General features: G+C 42.3%; 3 protein-coding genes across 3 annotated transcripts in view; 2 read left to right on the top strand and 1 right to left on the bottom strand.

Moving 5' to 3' along the window:
* The first annotated feature begins 1026 nt into the window (after positions 1-1026).
* On the top strand, positions 1027-3777 carry LOC123498594 (cuticle protein AMP4-like). The gene is made up of 3 exons (XM_045245852.1): positions 1027-1166; positions 1803-1999; positions 3293-3777. The coding sequence occupies exons 1-3, from the start codon at positions 1158-1160 to the stop codon at positions 3387-3389; spliced, it is 303 nt and encodes a 100-aa protein (XP_045101787.1). The 5' UTR covers positions 1027-1157; the 3' UTR covers positions 3390-3777.
* A 5788-nt stretch (positions 3778-9565) lies between these two features.
* LOC123498589 (cuticle protein AM1159-like) lies at positions 9566-11045 on the bottom strand. The gene is made up of 3 exons (XM_045245847.1): positions 10897-11045; positions 10230-10459; positions 9566-9936 (listed from the first exon to the last, which is right to left on the bottom strand). The coding sequence occupies exons 1-3, from the start codon at positions 10963-10965 to the stop codon at positions 9750-9752; spliced, it is 486 nt and encodes a 161-aa protein (XP_045101782.1). The 5' UTR covers positions 10966-11045; the 3' UTR covers positions 9566-9749.
* A 5957-nt stretch (positions 11046-17002) lies between these two features.
* The window catches only part of LOC123498777 (protein TRACHEARY ELEMENT DIFFERENTIATION-RELATED 7A-like), a 20159-nt gene continuing 17107 nt past the window's right edge, over positions 17003-20054 (top strand). Inside the window, exon 1 of the mRNA XM_045246195.1 lies at positions 17003-17063. Coding sequence (XP_045102130.1) covers positions 17003-17063 — 61 coding nt within the window. The remainder of the gene's footprint in view (positions 17064-20054) is intronic.

Raw genomic sequence — 20054 nt, 5'->3', positions numbered from 1 at the left:
AGGCTGATAAAGGAGTAGGTCACGGGACACTTATACTCCAGACAAACACTTCTTCAAATATTCCCAACTTCACCGTCCCAAGGCGCCGAGAAGGAAGAGCCAGATGTAACTAATGAGTGATAGAGATAGCGATAGGACATTATACATATACTTAGCTATATCTTGTACAGAAAATCACAATTATGGGTAATATAAATAAAAAAAAAAAGTGATAGAGATAGCGATGGGACATTATACATACATTTAATTTTATCTTATACAAAATCACAATGATGGCTAACATAAATAAAGAATAGTAGAGATACCGATGGGACATGATGCATATACTTAGCTATATCTTAAACAGAAAACCACAATAACACCCACAACAAAACAATTCATGCAGAGAAGAGAGAGAAGGGGTAACATGTGGTGAAGGGTGATGGAGGAAGGGTGATTCGACACAACGTGGTTATATCAAGGGCAAACAAACTCTGTGACACCCCCAACCATACCCAGAGGAGAGGAGGAGAGAAAGAGGGAAAAGGGGGAGGGGGTTACAGCAGAGAAGTAGGACAGTTTGCAGCTCGCAGTGTCACAAGACGTTTTTTTTTTTTTATACAGAATCGTGAGTGTAATTATCGTAATGGTAATGTTCCCGTGAGAGTCTGCGTGCATAGGGCGAGGGGAAGGGAGGAAGGAAGACAATATGGCCTTGGTGCAGTAAGCGGGGTGCCGTTGCGTGTGTTTCTGCTTGTGCGTGCGTGAGTGTATATGGTGCCGCTGACCCAAAGACGCCGTACAGGTAGTTGATGTCACCTGCAGAAATACAAATGCCTGTGTTTGGAGATTGTGTCATGGGCAGGATTTAGGCCCAGGAGTGGAGGCCTTCGCTTAGCAACACCCAAGTGAAGATGCGCTCCTAAAACCCACTCCCGGATGAGGTGTGAGAGGAGGGCCACCGGAGGGTCAGAGAGAGGAGGGGAGAGACGTGAGGTCAGGGAAGGGGAGGGGCGAAAAGAGGAGAGGGTCTGTACACACCTAACTTTGGAGCATGGAGCGTCAGGAGGGAGAGAACCAGCAGGGGTTGGGGGGATACAAACGCCTCTTGGTCTTCAGGGTATATAAGCACAGCGCCGGGCCTTCTCCTCACAGTCGACTCATCCTCACTCAACAACATGAAGCTCGTGAGTACCCGGGAGGCTAAGCGTGAGGCAGCACTCACAGCTTGCCCTCATGTCCCTTGCTCCCTGCCGAGGCGCGGGCATAACATCCCTAGCCTAGGATACTGCTTTGTCGGGTCATCTTGCTACACACACACACACACACACACACACACACACACACACACACACACACACACACACACACACACACACACACTGCATTATTCCTACACACACACACACACACACACACACACACACACACACACACACACACTGCATTATTCACACACACACACACACACACACACACACACACACTGCATTATTCCACACACACACACACACACACACACACACACACACTGCATTATTCCTACACACACACACACACACACACACACACACACACACACACACACACACACACACACACACACACACACACACACACTGCATTATTCCTTCACCTTTTCAAGACACCCAAACAAAATCCTTTATGCAATACAGTAACCATTACCACACACCATCGCAGCAAAACAAGTCACTCACGCACCAACTCACCTCACTTCCACAAAGAATTCAGCAAGTTTGTCGCTCCTTCCCTTCCCTTGCCCTTTCCGAAAATTCATTGTCGCGTTCCTTCTTTCCCTACAGGCCATCTTCGCCTGCCTGCTGGCCCTCGCCCTCGCCCGCCCCCAGGCCCCAGGGGATGCCCAGACTCTCCGCAGCGAGAACATCCAAGAGGGCAACGGTGTCTTCCAGTACAACTTCGAGACAGACAATGGCATCGTGGTGGAGGCCAACGGCACCCCCAACGTTGAGGGCAGCAGCGACATCGTGGGCAGCTACAAGTAAACATTCTCTTTGATATCCTTCACTTCCTACCGCCTCTTGCAATAACACTCCTACACAACACCTAAAGTACCCTTATTATGCACTTCCTTACGTCACTGTCTCTGTTGAAGATCTCATACACCCTCACCATCTCTCTCGCCTTCCCACCACAAATATTAATGCCTACAGGATTCCTATAAAATTCCTCAATAGTTTCCTCTGCATCAGCGTCTCTACTGGAGATCCAATACTAACACCCGTTGCCTCATCTGCATTACTATGTATATACTATAGACGTAAATAAACTTCAATTCATTTGGTAATACATGGAAGTAAGGGGATAATTTCGAAAGCCACCATCACCAGCAATTTGTGCAATGGAGTACTTAACTTAAAGACCCTCAAGTACATGCAGTTTTGTGTTTCGTTTGTAAAATCGTCCATAGTTACCGGTAAAGGTGGTGGTGGTGGTGGTGGTCTTGATGTTGTGTAAGTGCATCTCAGGGTGTCATTAAGATTACGTAAGCATTTCCACCACCTGTTCCTCCTTCTCCTTCTCCTCCTCCTCCTCCTCCTCCTCCTCCTCCTTTTCTACCTTTTCCTCCTAGCTTCCCCTTTGACATTTTCCTTTACAACTCCTCCTCCCACATCTCCCCAGCCACTCCCACATCACTCCCTTCTCTCTTAACCAATCTTCAACAATAGTTACTCTGCCCGCCACTCCCAGACACATGACGCAACATGTCCTACACACTTTTGCCTCCCGTCGCCCTCCCATCCTGCCCGCCTCTCTCTCTCCTCCCTTACCTCCTCACCTTTCACCTCATTCTCCCTTTCTCTCTTCTGGTTTTTCCTCCTTATTTTCCTTCTCTGCAGTTCTCTCTCTCTCTCTCTCTCTCTCTCTCTCTCTCTCTCTCTCTCTCTCTCTCTCTCTCTCTCTCTCAGTATGGGCATTGTTAAAAATCCATTTGCATACCTTCACCTAAGCCATTATTTCTCTTTTCTTCTTCCTCTTCCTCCTTCTCCTCCTCCTCCTTTTACAGTCTCTTCTTCCTCCTCACTCTTTTCGTTTTTATTCCTCTCAGTCTTCATCATCATCATTATTCTATTCTTCACTTTCTTCTCCCTCCTCAGCCACCTCTTTATTTCAGTCAGTTTGTAACATGTTTTCTTACTCACTTTAGTTTTTTATCCTTCCCTTCCTCCTCCTAATCCTAATCTTCCTCGTCCTCGTCCTTCTCCTCCTCCTCCTCCTACTTCTCAACATTCAAGTCAGGTCGTAACGTGTTTTTTTTTTTCTCCTCCTTCAGATTCCCTCTCGGCAACGGACAGTTCCTTGAGGTGACCTACACTGCCGACGCCAATGGATTCAGGCCCTCCACCAGATACGTCAGCCAGAGGAAGTAAGAAGCGAGGCGACCCACACACCGCGGCTCACACGACACCGTCTCCGCACCTGGCCGGGACCACACTCACCTGACCACACCATACGCCAACCCCGCTACACTTGGGACATGAAGACGCCTCTCCTACACATACAAAACACACGATATAGGAGCATGTCCCTGTACTCCGCCTTCCCTTTCCCGTCACTTCCTTTCACTTTCCTCCCTGATTGACTCTCCATCTTCTACCGTCTTCGCATCTCCGTCGTTTCTCTCTGTTCTACACTGCACACTCGTCTCGCTGTGGACTAAAACGAGCGCCTTTCCTCCTAGGGGTTTGTTCCACGCGATGTACAAGACCTACTGTTGTTATCTCTTTTGTTTTTGCAGCAAATAAATGCTCTTCAATACTCTCATGTTTCATCTCGCCCATTTTTAACCTGAATTATGGCAGCGCTGTCGATCACACATAGTCTGTTGGTCAATGAATCAACCAGTCAGTCACACACAGGGTAACTGACACTGGAGCCCACCATTCTATCACCAAACACCAAAGAAAGACAATAAGCATCATGAGAATACAATGCAAGCGGACTGAAAATGCAAAACAGTCGCCCTCTTAATGCATTCTAAGAAACCATTAAGGAAGGAAAGAGAAATGGTGACTAACAAAAGACGAACATACAGGGAAGGTTACCGGGCAGTTAAACATTTCCTTGAGTGGCGCAAGACTATATTAGGTGGATAGGTACGAATTCTGAGAGGTAAGTGGGTGGATGGGCTGAAAGGAGGGTAAATAGATAGATAGGTACTACAGTAGTTGGATAGATAAACAGACAGACAGACAGATAGATAGATAGATAGATACACAAAGATAGACAGAAAAAAGACATAGATAAATAGATAGATAGATGAATAGATAGATAGATAGATAGATAGATAATACATTAACATAAGATGAAAGGTTGGTAGCAAAGGAAAGAAAGAAAGAAAGAAAGAAAGAGAGAGAGAGAGAGAGAGAGAGAGAGAGAGAGAGAGAGAGAGAGAGAGAGAGAGAGAGAGAGAGAGAGAGAGAGAGAGAGAGAGAGAGAGAGAGAGAGAGAATTTTATACACATGCAACACACACAGATCCAAATAAACAGGCACACATAACATTAAAATACAAAAAACTAATAAAGGAAACATATCACATACGTAATTCAAAACATATTGCAACATTTCCACTTGCAACACACCCGAGGCAACACATCAAGGTGAGTCATTAAAAAACACCTGTGATTATCTTAACAGGTACACAACATCTCATAACACCCCTCTCTCTCTCTCTCTCTCTCTCTCTCTCTCTCTCTCTCTCTCTCTCTCTCGTTTTCGTGGTTATTATTTTTTTCTATATTTTCATTTTTTTATTTATATTTTGCCTTCTGTATTTTTTTTTATCATTCTTTCATGAACACGATTTTCAATTATTTCTTCTATCTTTTCTCTCTTTTTCTTTTTTTTTTGTTTGCTAATTTGATCCTTTCTGAATTTTTTCCTGTCATTTGTTCGTCTCCTTGATTCTCTCTCTCTCTCTCTCTCTCTCTCTCTCTCTCTCTCTCTCTCTCTCTCTCTCTCTCTCTCTCTCTCTTACACATCTTCACTTTTCATTTTTTTTCCATTTTCTTGACATTTTAATTTTTTTTTTCACTTTTTTCTACAAGTGTTTCTTTCTTCCTTATTTCTCTTCCTCTTTCTTCGTAACACTTTTTCTTCCCTTCCTTCCTGCTTACCTTCTTTTATTCTTCCTCCTCCTCCTCCTCCTCCTCCTCCTCCTCCTCCTCCTCCTCCTCCTCCTCCTCCTCCTCCTCCTCCTCCTCTTGCTGCAGCTGGTATTCACTTTTATAATTTATTACTTATAATTTTACTAGTCAGCACATTTTTTATCTTACCTTCTCCTTCTTTCCACTTCTCTAACGTCCTTCTCTCCTTCCTTCCTTCCTTCCTTCCTTCCTTCCGTCTCCTCCTCTGTTTCCATTTCTTTTTAATAATCTTCTGCGAGGTCTATTTTCTTTTATTTTTATGCAGCTTTCCTAATTTCTCCTTCTTCTTCTTCTTCTTCTTCTTCTTCTTCTTCTTCGTCTTCTCTTCCTCTTCTAAACGGCGTAGCAAAGAAGTTGAAGGTCAAATTACCGACTGTCAGCATCTAACCTTGAACCTTACCCTCCTCCCTCTCCCTCTTCACTCTCCCTCCTCTCCCTCACTTCTTTATAGCCCCTTGTATCCCTCCTCCCTCTCTCTCTCTCTCTCTCTCTCTCTCTCTCTCTCTCTCTCTCCAGTCCCTAATGTGCGTGTTTCCTCTCTCTCTCTCTCTCTCTCTCTCTCTCTCTCTCTCTCTCTCTCATACGTACTTAGATGTATATCTCCTTTGGACATGGAGGAATATTTAGAGAGAGAGAGAGAGAGAGAGAGAGAGAGAGAGAGAGAGAGAGAGAGAGAGAGAGAGAGAGAGAGAGAGAGAGAGAGAGAGAGAGAGAGAGAGAGAGAGAGAGAGAGAGAGAGAGAGAGAGAGAGAGAGAGAGAGAGAGAGAGAGAGAGAGAGAGACTGCATGGTGACTCGTCCTTTATCAAAGTCAAACTATCGCCAAGAGTTATTGTTGGGACGTGGTAAGGAGCGAGTACTGCGTTCCTCAGCCTCTGATAAGCGAGGGAGGAGAATAAGTAAGGGATTTCCACCTCGATTATGGTAGTGGCTCCGTATTCAACACCCCCTCCTGAACCTTCACTGGATGGAACTCATGGCCGTATTCTGAAATGCTTCTTTGTCACACCCTTACTGTTCTCAAAGGCTCTAGTTGAAGTCCCACGGGTTTCCAAGGGTGTTTTTTGCTGTTCTAGTGACTTATCAACGAATTTACTTACTTTGTTGGCTTAATCTCTTCAGTACCATGACATGTTTTCATATTTATTCTGGTTACTATATGGTGATTTTATTCAGCTTCAGATTTTTATATGGGGATTAAAAATAGTGAAGTTTCTGGCTATTAATCCTCTGACCTTAATAGACTCTTTCTAGTGTAAATAAAATTGTCTAATCATACCCAAAACTCATGGTGAAAAATGCGTCCCAATACTGAAGGGGTTAAGAAACACTAGGAAACGCAGCTAGTTATATCAGTGGCCTTTGAAAATTGTCGAGGTGGGAGAACAAAGAATTTCACAATATTTGACGGAGAAACGATCAGTCATGTTGTAATGGATGTTTCTTCCCCTTAATGATGTTTTTTAACCCTTTTTTCATCACGCCAATCATATCATCCCTTTTTAAACTGCAAATATCATACAGTAATGCTTGTTGGAAAGTGTGAAGCTAAGACACGGAAACATCTGACTGCACTCTGAGGTCAAAGGTTAAAGCATGACACACACTCAGGGAGGTGGCGGTGAGTCCACAGCGGAAAACAAACACCACGCCACGGTATATGGAGTAAGGTGGCCAGTTCCTTTCTCCGCAGTGTTGAATCCTCCCAGTCACTGTTGACCGCTACCCGTGTAAGGCTGGGCGGAGCGAGGGAAAGGCAGTCACTTCAGAAAAACTTTGATTGTTAGTATTCGAAGCCAGAATCTTCCTTTACAGTAGTCAGATGCACAGCTGCCTGAGCCATCGCACTTCACACAAACGATACAGTATCAGGAAAGTGGTTTTTAATGGTGCCCAATAGCAATTAATGAAACAATTAAAGGCTTTTGAAATCTTTAAAAGGGAGTGCGAGTAACAATGTGGCGCTCGAAAACTAGTTACTCTTCTGAAAGCATATTGGTGTTGTCTTTTCGTGTGTAGAGATAGATAGCTATGTGAACAGTTGAGTAGTGAAGGTGGCAAATAAATATGTTGACCTAGGAATACATTTTTTCTTACTCTTTCGACAAAATAGGGAAAGAAGATTTTATTTTGCCGAAAAGTTAGCCCCTTCAATACTGGGACACATTTTTACCTTGAAATTTATGTACGATTAGACCATTTTATTGACATTAGGAAGGGTCTATGGAAGGTAAAAGATTAATGACCACAGACTTCAATATTTTAATCCCCACATGAATTTCTGAAGCTGCATAAAATCAACAAGTTGTAAGCAAAATGAATAGAGAAACGCCTCATGGTACTGAAGGGGTTAAGGCAATAAAAGTAATCCATCAACCTGAGATTTATTTACCACCTTCACTTTTCCATGTATTAATACGATGCAGGTCCACCACAACATTATGTCCCTCTCCTCAGAACAACATCCATTTCCCGCCAGTCCTGGGAATAACACACCTTTCCAAATCACCTTTTCAATCAACACAACAACATTGGGAGTAACACACCTTTCCAAATCACCTTTCCAATCAACACAACAACATTGGGAGTAACACACCTTTCCAGATCACCTTTCCAATCAACACAACATCATCCCCGATACTCATTAGTAGCAACACACCTTTCCAAATCACCTTTCCAATCAACACAACAACATCTCGATACTCATTAGTAGCAACACATCTTTCCAGAATCATCTTTCCAATCAACACAACATCTCGATACTCAGTCACGAACAGATTCCTCTCCGTAGCCAAGTCCTGAATACAATACGTCATTAGCAACAGTACAAAAAAAAAAAAAAAAAAAAAAAAAAAAAAACAGCTACATATGAGCAAATTTTCAACGCCTCCCGTTCTGAATACCATACATACTTATAAGGCTCTTGTAAAAACGCCACACCTTTATACACTCCGAGTTCTGAATACGTACAATAATGCTACCCTAAAAAAAAATTATAAATGAAAGTAGAAGTGAAATAAATAAACATTCGTAAATATATACAATAAATTCTTCTCTTATCTCGAATTCTAAGTTCAACAATACAATCATAAGAACACTGAAAACCTGATCTGTACTGGTATATGCAAAAAATAAATGAATGAATAAATAAATAAATAAATAAATAAATAGCTTTCCTGGATCTACGCAAATACAAATACAATCCCAGAGAAAATAATAAATAAAAGAGAAAGAGAGAAAACATTATCCACATTTCTCTACTCGTATACACAACAACAATATCTCTCTGTTCAAAAAAAAAAAAAAGAAAACGAAAGAGAAAAAGAAAGAAAGAAAACACTGTCCACATCTCTGTACTAGTCTATGGAAAAACAATATCGCTCTGGAAAAAGAAAACGAAAAAGAAAATAAAATAAAAAAGAAAACACTGTCCACATCTCGTCTATGCAACAACAATATCCAACAAAATAAAGAAAATAACGAAAAGAAAAGAAAGAAAACAATAATATCCAACAAAAAAAGAAAACGAAAAAGAAAAGAAAAGAAAAAAACTGTCCACATCTCTGCACTCGTATATACAAAAACAATGTAAAAAAAAAAGAAAAGAAAACGTCCTGAATACCATATAAAGTAACCCCAATGCAACAACAGAAACAACAACAACAACAACAACAACAACAACAACAACAACAACAAGGAAAAATATCACCATATATAACAACACAAGATTTCCTTAATTTATATCATTTTCCTCCATGGCGATTGTTCCCAAGGCGACTCAGACTCAAGACTTTTCCTAATCATGTATACGGTCACCTTCACTTACCACGCTCGGGGACACACGCACACACACGCCGCCAGCCACTCAGCCCCTCAGCGCCGTCCTGCTCCCTGGGGCGTGGTGGCGAGGCACGTCCACCGCTGCCTCCTCTGGTACACGTCAGGACTTTCTGGGGAATAAAGAATGCGAACCCTCTGTTAACACACCTGGGCGTTAGGTGGTAAAGGTGTGTGTGTGTGTGTGTGTGTGTGTGTGTGTGTGTGTGTGTGTGTGTGTGTGTGTGTGTGTGTGTGTGTGTGTGTGTGTGTGTGTGTGTGTGTGTGTTCATACGTGGGAGTGAGTAGTTAAGTATCTGTCTATCTGTCTATGTAAATATATAAAGACCTATCCATAAATGTATCTATCTATTTGAGAGAGAGAGAGAGAGAGAGAGAGAGAGAGAGAGAGAGAGAGAGAGAGAGAGAGAGAGAGAGAGAGAGAGAGAGAGAGAATATATGCCACCAAAACACAAAAAGACACAACAAATGGTCTTAGTAAATAAAATACATCACAGAAACTTAACCAGCACCACACCACCACCACCACCTAAAGGACACACGTCATTAAAAAAAACCGTGATTAACTCAATTCAGTCAAGGCATTTATTACTTCTCATCTACATGGCAGTTTTTGTTAAGCTAGGATGTGTATTGGTAACAGTGACTCCGTGTGGCTGGCTCCTCGTGGCTCCAGGAGTATTGAGCGGCAGTGTCCCGCCCTCGCCCACCCCGGCACAGTGGCGGCAGGAGGCTCACTTCACTCCCTACTGCTCAAAAGGCTGAGGCTCAAAGGTGATGCCCTGTTCGCGCTGCTCTTCGGCGATACGGATCTGCTCGATGGCGTGGGCGGGCAGAGGGTGAGGCGTGGGGATCAGTGGGGACTCAGCGCGGTAGCCGTTCTCGTCAGCGATGTAGCGGACCTCAGCCACGGTGCCGTCAGGGAGGGTGAACCTGTGCACGAGAGGGAAGGGAGTCAAGATGCAGGTGTTCGCCAGTCATCAATGTCTTCAGTGCAATCCTCGTGATAACTGTGCATCATTAGTACCTTAGTTGTTAGTGATGATGACATTCTTGTCTCTTCTCTTTTTTCTTAGTAATCTTAATTGATTTTACTGAACAAAAAATTCAAAGGTTTACACTCTTCGATCATTACTTTTGGTATCAGTGGATTACGCTTCACAACTGCAACACATCGTTTTGTTAAGGAAGCCATGGAAGACAAAGGGTTAAAGACGACAGCATACCTGTAGGTGCCCTGCATGTTACTCTGGCCAAAGATGCCGGGGGTGCCAGTCCTCTCCTCCTGGATGCCGTTTGATGCCTCAAACAAGTAGTTGAAGTTGCCGTCACCATTGTCCTGACGCTCGTCCCTCAGGATCACGATGGGCTGAGGCTCAAAGGAGTCCACGAAGCCGCCATCGATGATGTTCTGTGGGGCGGCGGCGGCGGCGGCGACAAGGCAGGCGAGGAGAACCTGTCCATCATACAGAGGCGATGAGAAGGTCTGCACATCAGTGCTGTCATGTGTCTCATTCGTAACGGAGCTAAGTTTGTCCTGTCAGAGCCGTCTGAGGTTAATCTAATTTTATGTGTGGAAGAAGCAAACAGTCTTAAGCAAACAGTCACGCGTATATATGCAGTGACCGCGTTGACTTAGGAACATGAGTCTGTGCAACACAAGCACAGGTCCTGCATCAGCAGCCAGCCGCGTCATGCTGTTACAGTCACGCTTCTGTGTCGCAAGAAAACCCTCAAGGAGCTTCTCATCTATGATTTTCAACACTGATAATCTTGCGGAGGGAATGAGGATAGCTGAAAATTAAACACTTAAGGTTCAAGTCGGAGGTTGTCCTGATTGACTGGTCGAGGAGGAGAACAAGGACGAGGACGAGGACGAGGTGTAGTACTCACGAGCTTCATGGTGTTGTTGAGTAGTGGACGGTGAGTCTCTGATGGTGTTGGGAGCGGCGCTACCCACATATATACCCCGCCTTCGAAACACCGGCCGCCAGGTAATCTTCAAGGGTCACCTGGATTCCTCGTGGCCTTGAAACTTTCCCTTCTTACACGTCTGGACAGGAACCACGTGGCCGCATAATGAAGCACAGCAGTCCGTCTTTTCCTCCATGTGTACGTAACTGTTCTGGCTTCTCTCTGTGTTTCTAGACCAGAGGTTGAAAGCGTGAAGCGCAATATAACCGTGAAAAATTTTATTATTCGTTATTCTAACACGTTCTTCCTTTCCCTTTTGGCATTTCCGGTTAATAAAATGTAGTACCTTCCTCCAGGTAACTTTTCTAAGAGAAGAGAGAGAGAGAGGAGGAGAAAGGGAGGCATTTCCTGTCTGTCCTTGTGCCCTGATCAACTTAACCCTCTCAGTACAGTACTACCATGCCGCGTTTTCATATTCATTCTGGTTACTATTTAGCGATTTTATACAGCTTCAGAGTCTTATGTGGCGACTAAAATAATAAAGACTGTGGCCACTAATCTTTTGAACTCCATAGACTCTTCTTAATGCAAACAAAATCATCTAATCATACCTCAAAATCATGGTAAAAATGCACCTCAGTATTGAACGGGTTAACAGCATGTAAAAAAGGAGACGAATACTTTTTGGAGACACTGAAAAAGACGAAAATTAAATGAAATAAACAATACTAAAATGCAAGAAGACAGATAAAAGAAAAAAAAAGCAAAATAGAGATGAGTTGAGATGAATGTGGAATGAATGGCGGCGTAGCTGGTGAGGCAATGTGGGGCAGGTGTGTACTCAGGGCTCGTCTGGAACTCCCGTCTCGCTTGGTATTGCTTCGCTGATCCTGGAGTGTTCTTTAAAGTTCCCTGAAGCTGAAGAGGATTTGAATGTATGAATGGAATGTGTGTGTGTGTGTGTGTGTGTGTGTGTGTGTGTGTGTGTGTGTGTGTGTGTGTGTGTGTGTGTGTGTGTACACCAGTTTTTTTGTGCGATTATATTACAGTTAATTATTCTACACACACACACACACACACACACACACACACACACACACACACACACACACACACACACACACACACACACACACACACACACACACTCTACACTTTTCAATTACCTGAGAAACCAATTAACGTAAAAAAAAGTAATTATTAGCAAGTCTATTAACAGTTAAGTAATTACCAAAGTACCCAAGCACACTCTCTCTCTCTCTCTCTCTCTCTCTCTCTCTCTCTCTCTCTCTCTCTCTCTCTCTCTACCAAGAATAAGCAGGCGGTGATGAGGTGTCCATTTTTTCACAGAAGGAAATGTTGAAGAGATGATTTGATATACAGAAGGCAGCTCCTCTCACCACTCCTCGAGGAAATATTTGAAGCCGGGAAGCTGTTCAGAATACAGTGATGAAAGAGACACTCCAGGAAAAATGTTGATTAAAACACCATCAAGGAAGCTAACCTAACCTAATCACCAACCTCAATCTCACCTTCACCACTCAAACTCACGCCTAACCCACCGCCACCATCACCACCAGTCACCACCACCATCACTACCCAAGTCACCATCACCATCACCACCACCATCACCATTACCAAAATAGAATTAAAAAAAAAAATTTAAAAAGTACTAATTATAAAACTATCGAGACTTGAAAAGAATTAATTGAACCTGAAAAGAATGTATTGAACGTGGAGAGAATGTATTAAAGGTGTAAAAATAATGTATTGACAAATGATCTCAAGCACCTCAGAAATATACGTTAAATACGACCCGATTCTCCCCCTCCCACCTCAAACACACTCTCGTAGCAAGAATTATTTATCAGACATGACTTCACCTTTGCAAAACCACGCTGGGAGTCTGTCATAAATTCGTACCCATCTATGAAAGAGAGAGAGAGAGAGAGAGAGAGAGAGAGAGAGAGAGAGAGAGAGAGAGAGAGAGAGAGAGAGAGAGAGAGAGAGAGAGAGAGACAGAGAGAGACAGAGAGAGACAGACAGAGACAGAGACAGACAGAGAAAGACAGACAGACAGACAGACAGACAGACAGACAGACAGAGAAGACAGACAGACAGACAGACAGAGAAGAAAGAGAGTCACTAAGCACAAATAACAGGTCTACTATAGATATCAGTCTAGTAACAGCATCTCATAACTAGAGGGACCAAACACGTGGAGAGGACCCGGTGGAAAGAGGGAGCGGGAGAAAGAACCAATCCCTAATTTAGAATGCCGAGACAGAGTATGATCCAGGAAGTCATGAGGTACTGAGACGCGTGAAGGTGAGTCGTGGCGAGTGATGCGAGCAGGTGTAGTGGGGCTCGTACACCTGCAGGAACCTTGGGTGTAACAATGGCTGCTCACTGTGACTCCCTCGCCACTCCCGCTGCGCCGCCACACGTGTTGAGCATCTCAGAATGGCGTGTCTCTTAATTCCAACCCCGCGGTGACACTCAGGCGCATATTCTGAAACGCTTTGCTCTCTCATCACGGGTGTTTTCAAAGGCCGCAGGGATGACTAACCCGGTTCTTAAAAGTGTTTTTTCCCGTCATTAATATATGTATAAGATCTTGTTAATCTCTTCAGTACTGGAACGTATTTTTACTATGAGTTTTGGTTATGATTAGACGATTTTATTTACATTAGGAAGCATTTGTAGAGGTTAAACGATTATTGGCCAGAGTCTTTACTATTCTAATCCCAACATATACTTCTGAAGCAGAATAAATATGGAAACGAGTCACGATACCGAAGAGGTAAATCAGCAAAAGGGCCATAAGAAATAATAATAAAAAAAAATTTAATTGACAACTATTTTCAAATGCAGCAGTCGGGTTCTCAGGAGTGTTTCTCCCATTGTCATTAATATACAGTACCTTGTTAATCAGTCATTGGCCACAGACTCTCTACTTCTTCTCATCCCTATTCTGTCCATCTTCCTAATGCAAGAGTTAACCAGTATCTTCACTCCTTCATTCCCTACACTGGTAAACTCTGGAACTCTCTACCTGTGTCTGTATTTCCACCTGCCTATGACTTAAACTCTTTCAAAAGAGGAGTGTCAAGACACCTCTTACGTTAACTGGACCCTCCTTTTAGATTTTTTTGTTTTTTCTCTTTCTCCTACTTTCCTCTTAACAGGGCCTGGCAACCAGCGGGATTTTTTTTTTTCCAACACTTTGTTTTCCCTTGGCCAGTGCCCTTGTAAAAAAAAAAAAAAAAAACGTAAAAAGGCCACTAAAAACTCCATTTAAACTAACATTTATTATCAAAGGCCGCCGTGTTTTACCCCAGCTGTTAATAATATACAAACTCTTGCTAATCACTCATTCCCGTAAAAAAAAAAAAAAAAAAAAAAAAAACCAGCCTTTCAAAACCTCAAATAACCTTAACTAGAGCCCTCTGAAAGAAAAATGCGTGCGAGAAAAGCTTTTACTCCAGAATATAACCCTTAAAACACCACAACTTGCACGATGACAAAGAGAGACGAGACGGTGGGACTTCCCTGAACAACACATGGCAGGCTGACCCACAAACATCCATGCGGTAACTAGGAAACACCCGCCAGAGCCCCCGTCCGCCACCACACCCTCGGGCAAGGGGAGGCCGCGTCTGCACCCCGCTGGCCGCCTTGGGTCTCGGCGGCAAGAGTTCTGCGCGTCGGGAAGGGTCGTGGTGGGGATGGTAACCAGGTAGAAGACTCGGGAACAGGTGCTCACTACAGAGAGGCAAGAAAATACAAGTCCTCTCACGTGTAAAAGGTTTCGTGACCATTTGTGCGTTTTCATTTGATTACGTACAGGAGGAGGAGGAGGAGGAGGAGGAGGAGGAGGAGGAGGAGGAGGAGGAGGAAGAGGAGGAGGAGAAGGAGGACGAGGACTAGGACGAGGAAGAGGAAGACGAAGAAGACGAGGAATACGAAGACGAAGAAGACGAGAAGGACGAAGACGACGAGGGGGACAAAGAGGACGAGGAAGATGAAGAGGACGAGGAGGAGGAGGAGGAGGAGTGTATGGAAGTGAAGAGCAAGGTGATGTTCTTGGTGTTGTGATTCTATACGTACTCGAGTGATTGATTCTGAGTGCCGTATTAGTCTCGTTTGTATTTAAGAAGAGAAACAAATGTTCACTCGTGAAGCGCTACAAAAATAAATAAGGAAATAAATAAATAAATGAACAAATAGATAAATAAATAGTTCCAAGAGTGAAGGAGTTGCCACGCTGAAATCCGTATTCAGAAACGCTTTGCTCTCTCACCAGGATTATTTCGAAGGCCAGAGAGATGATTAGCGGGGTTTTCAAGAGTGTTCCTCCAGTTAATCATGTAGAAATCTTGCCAATCTGCCTGTAAAACCATAAAAAAACACCTTTTGAATCGTGTAAATTTAAATAAAGCCTTTTGAAATAATGGAGATGGAGAGCAGAAGTGTTTGGGAATACAAGCTTGAATATCCGGGTCGGTGACGGAACTGGCACTCACAACAGGCGTAAATAAAAAAGAAAAAAGAAAAAAAATAATAGGAAAAAAAAATTGTCAGGTAAAACGTGCAAATATTTCGTGATCATTTATATAATTTTCCTTTAACTCACTGACTCTAAATGTCCAGTGGCCGTCACGCTAAGTCTGCGAAAAACTTGTACCTCATGAAACCAATCAATCAGATCCTTGTACAGAAAAAGATGGACCTTCAACATTAACAATTACCTCATCTAAACCACCATCACCACCACCGCCACCACCACCACCACCACCACACCCTCCACCTTAAAAGAAAATCAATAGAAGTCACCTTATCAACCTGTCAATCAATCCCTTTAAATCATACAAGAAAAAATAATCAAGTCTTATAATGGAGGCGAAGAGAGGAGATGCGAGCGAGGCGAGGTGGACTCATCTTCACTGCTGGATAGAGAAGGTCGTGCAGAGGGAAGGAGGAGGCTCGAGGCAAGGTTATAAGGTGGGTCAGAGCGGCCTTCCCGTGCAGCAACAAAGGAAATGCTTGACTGTGCGGTGCGAAGGGCGAGAAGCAGACAGGGAGGCCGAGAGACAAGGAGGAGCTGAAGTTGAGGCTCTGAATTACCAAGAATCAAGAACGGCAGAGTGTTTAACCAAGGAAGCTTAATTCAGTGCGGTATGCAGAAAATTCAAAGCACTAGAGGCAATATATGGAGTCTTTATAAACATACATAAGAAATAACATAAGACAGAATAAATTTTGTAATGTTTAGCCGGTAATGAGGTTTTGACGTGGCTGTAACACGAAAGGGCTGGCTCGGGTGTGGCATAAAGCAGGGAACGAGTTAATGGTCGCTCATTCTCCTCACCGGAAGTCAACACATTCAACATCCCAGTCTTGCCAATTTGTAGCTCTTAATTTCTCGCTTATTAATTGAATTTCCTTTTATATTTTGCAATTTTTCGTAGATTTTTTTTTACTTTACTCTTTTAGTGTTATCATTATTTCTATTTCTTACAGTTATTACTCTACTTTTGTTAATATTACCATTATTTCAACCTACCGCTAAATTGCCTTGAATATTTTGTACCTACGAATTTACTGTTTTGTTATCATCATTATTTTAACCTACCACTAAATTGCCTTGAAAATTTTGTACCAACGATTTTGCTCTATCTTGTTATCGTCATTATTTCAACCTACCAGTTTTATTGCCTTGAATAATTTGCAGCAACAACATTTGCCTCTCTTCCTTTCACCAATCAATCAATTATAATCGTTCATTCCTCCTACTGGACTACATTCAAAAAGCTCTACTTGAAGTCACACGTGTTTCAATGATGTCTTTACGATTCCAGTACATAATAATAAGATTTCTACATTACAAACCCATTTAGTACTATGATGCATTTTTATTTTCATTCTGCTTACTATTTGGTGATTTTATACAGCTTCATGAACTTATGTGGGGATTAAATACTTAAGACTCTAGCCATTAATCATCTGACCTCCATAGACACTTTCTAATGTAATAAAATTGTCAAATCATACCAAAAACTCAAGGTAAAAAAATTGGGTTAATATGAGGACCATTCTAGAGAACCCGGCTTATCGTCTCCCCGTGGCCTTTGAAGACAGTCCTGGTGGGAGAGTAAAGAGGTTCTGAATAGGGAAAAATACCCTCCTTGGTGGATCCCGATACACTGACTCGATGGAAGAAAATGCAGCAAATTAAAGGAAAACTCGCTTTAATGGAAACAAAGAAAACGAATAAGGAATGGAAAAGAAATATGAAAGAAAGAAAACGAGGAGATCTTAAGGGAATCTACACAATATTAGGAGTACACAAAAATATGGCGAGAGAAAATTTTTAGAGGTAAGGATAAAAAGCAAGGAAATTTAAGAGAAACTCGCAATAAGACATACATAGAAAACGAGCATGAAGAGAGGGAAAAGAAATATGAAACAAAGAAAACCAGAACATTTTTAGGGTAAACACTGCAAAAGTTAGAGTAAAGGAAAACTTGGTGTAGGAAAATAAATAGGGGATATAAAAAAAAGAAAACCAACAATATTAAAGGGAAACTCGAGAAAACAGAACCGAAGAGGAAAATAATGAAGACAGTAAAATATACACCAAATAAAACAAAAAGGAAAACTTGACAAAAATAGAAGCAAAATAAACAAATAATGAAAACAGTAAAAAAAAAAATTAAAAGTTAAATAGAATAGATAAATAAAAAAGTCAATTTTTTTCTTCAAAGGAGCGACGGTTACTTGTTACGTTAGGTTAGGTTACGTTAGACAGGGTTAGGTTAGGTTAGGTTACGTTAGACAGGGTTAGGTTAAGTCAGGTTAGGTTAGATTAGGTTACGTTAGACAGGGTTAGGTTAGGTTAGGTTAGGTTAGGTTAGGCAGGGTTAGGTTAGGTTAGGTTAGGTTACGTTAGGTGAGACAGGGTTAGGTTAAGTTAGAAAAAAATCGATAAACTATAAAAAATAAGAAAAAAAAAGAACATAAGGAAAACAAAGCATAAGAGGTAAAGGAGGCGAGGCACGATCTAACCTAACCTAACCTAACCTAACCTAACCTAACCTACCCTACCCTACCCTACCCTACCCTAACTTAACCTAACCTAACCTAAACAAACCTAATTAATAAAACAACACTTCAAAATTTACTAATACAAACCAATTTAATAACTATCGGATCAACAAACTCCTCTCTCTCTCTCTCTCTCTCTCTCTCTCTCTCTCTCTCTCTCTCAGCCATGCATAGTCATCCTTTCATATATTTCATAATCCCAAGTTTCTCCGTCTCATCCTACGACCTTCACAAACACTCTGAACATCATCTTCCCCAAGCCTTTAGAGGTGAAGGGAGAGAAGAGGCAAAGAGAAGGGAGGAGGAGGAGGAGGAGGAGGAGGAGGAGGAGGAGGAGGAGGAGGAGGAAGAGGTGGTGGTGGTGGTATTATCTTCTGACTTTTTTCATCTCTGCACTATCAATCATGCTTTGCTGATTCACGGAGGAGGAGGAGGAGGAGGAGGAGGAGGAGGAGGAGGAGGAGGAGGAGGAGGAGGAGGAGGAGGAGGAGGAGGAGTTAATATTATGAAGTTATGAAGTACTCCTCATATTTCTCCTTCCTTCCTCCTCCTCCTCCTCCTCCTCCTCCTCCTCCTCCTCCTCCTCCTCCTCCTCCTCCTCCATTTGTCCCTCTGTGTTATTTATTTCTTTTCTGTCTCCTGAAATGACTCGCAACTTTTGGTCACAATTTATTAGTTATTGTAGTTGTTCCTTCGTAAATTGGATAACCCTCTGCTAATCCACCGTGTGTGTGTGTGTGTGTGTGTGTGTGTGTGTGTGTGTGTGTGTGTGTGTGTGTGTGTGTGTGTGTGTGTGTGTGTGTGTGTGTGTGATAAAATAAATTCGCATGACTTCAGTGTTAGATAGTGAAGGAAGGAAGGAAGGAAGGAAGGAAGGAAGGAAGGAAGGAAGGAAGGAAGGAAGGAAGGAAGGAAGGAAGGAAGGAAGGAAGGAAAGGGAGAAAACGTAAAGACGGAAATAATGAAGAAAAAGAAAAAGAAAGAAAAAAAAGAAAGAGGAAGGAAGGAAGGAAGGAAAACAGAGGAAGAAAGCAAAGAAGGAAGCAAGGAAAAGAAAAATAAGGATGTAGAAAAGAAGAAAAAAAAGGAAGGAAGGAAGGAAGGAAGGAAGGAAGGAAGGAATGAAGAAGGAAGGAAGGAAGGAAGGAAGGAAGGAAGGAAGGAAGGAAGGAAGGAAGGAAGAAAGAAAGGAAAGAATGAAAGGAATAAAGGTACACCACAATCAACAGGGAGAGACAACCAAAATTAAATAAATCACGACTTCACAACAACAATAAAAATAAACTTAAAAACCATCACCGCTTTCCGTGACCAATAAATTTACAAAACCTGAAATCAACCTGCAGTGGAGAGATAAAACACTGACGCAACTACCATGAGAGTATACTTTGTTAATGCACCTTATGCTTTTTCAACTCATCCATACTGTTTCTGTCGCTATAATGTATTCAAATCACTATATTCCTCAACTCAGTGTATATAAGCATCTGTTCTTCCTGTAGTGCATTAGAGATAACAATGCATTAACCTTCAGTACCATGACGCGTTTTCATGTCTCCTCTGCTTATTTATTGGTGATTTTGTGCTTCAGATACTTATTTTGGGAATAGAATAGTGAGGACTTTGGCCATCAATCTTCTGACCTCCATAGACCCTTCGTAATCTAAATAAAATGGTCTAATCATACCCAAAACTCATGGGGAAAAATGCGTTCCGGTACTGAAGGGGCTAATGGCTATATTCTGAAACACTTCTGTACCACAACTCCACTACTTTCACAAGGCTTTAGTTGAAGTGGTGTTTGTTTTTAGCGTGCTTTTTGGTATTCTAGTGACAGATTAACAAGACTTTTACATTATTTACTCGAGAAATGCTCTTCAGAACCCGGTTAATCATCTCTGTAGACTTTGAGAATCGTGGTGGTGAGAGAGCAGAGCGTTTATAAATACAGGCCCAAGTCCCAATAAGATTAGTTTGTACCGAGGTAAGATGCAGTGAAGGTCAACTGTAGAAAATATCAGTAAATTACG

Source organism: Portunus trituberculatus, chromosome 48 (assembly GCF_017591435.1).
Source record: "Portunus trituberculatus isolate SZX2019 chromosome 48, ASM1759143v1, whole genome shotgun sequence".
Lineage (NCBI taxonomy): Eukaryota > Metazoa > Arthropoda > Malacostraca > Decapoda > Portunidae > Portunus > Portunus trituberculatus.
The sequence above is the reverse complement of the archived record's forward strand: the minus strand, read 5'-3'. Positions and strand labels throughout refer to the sequence as shown.

Bases quoted from the DNA above. Each gene is read 5' to 3' on its own strand.
- LOC123498594 (XM_045245852.1), top strand. The intron at 2,000-3,292 runs GTAAACATTCTC...CTCCTCCTTCAG, and splicing joins GACATCGTGGGCAGCTACAA to ATTCCCTCTCGGCAACGGAC.
- LOC123498589 (XM_045245847.1), bottom strand. From the start codon at position 10,965: ATGTGGGTAGCGCCGCTCCCAACACCATCAGAGACTCACCGTCCACTA. The intron at 10,460-10,896 runs GTGAGTACTACA...TATGATGGACAG, and splicing joins TCAACAACACCATGAAGCTC to GTTCTCCTCGCCTGCCTTGT. The intron at 9,937-10,229 runs GTATGCTGTCGT...TCTCGTGCACAG, and splicing joins AACATGCAGGGCACCTACAG to GTTCACCCTCCCTGACGGCA.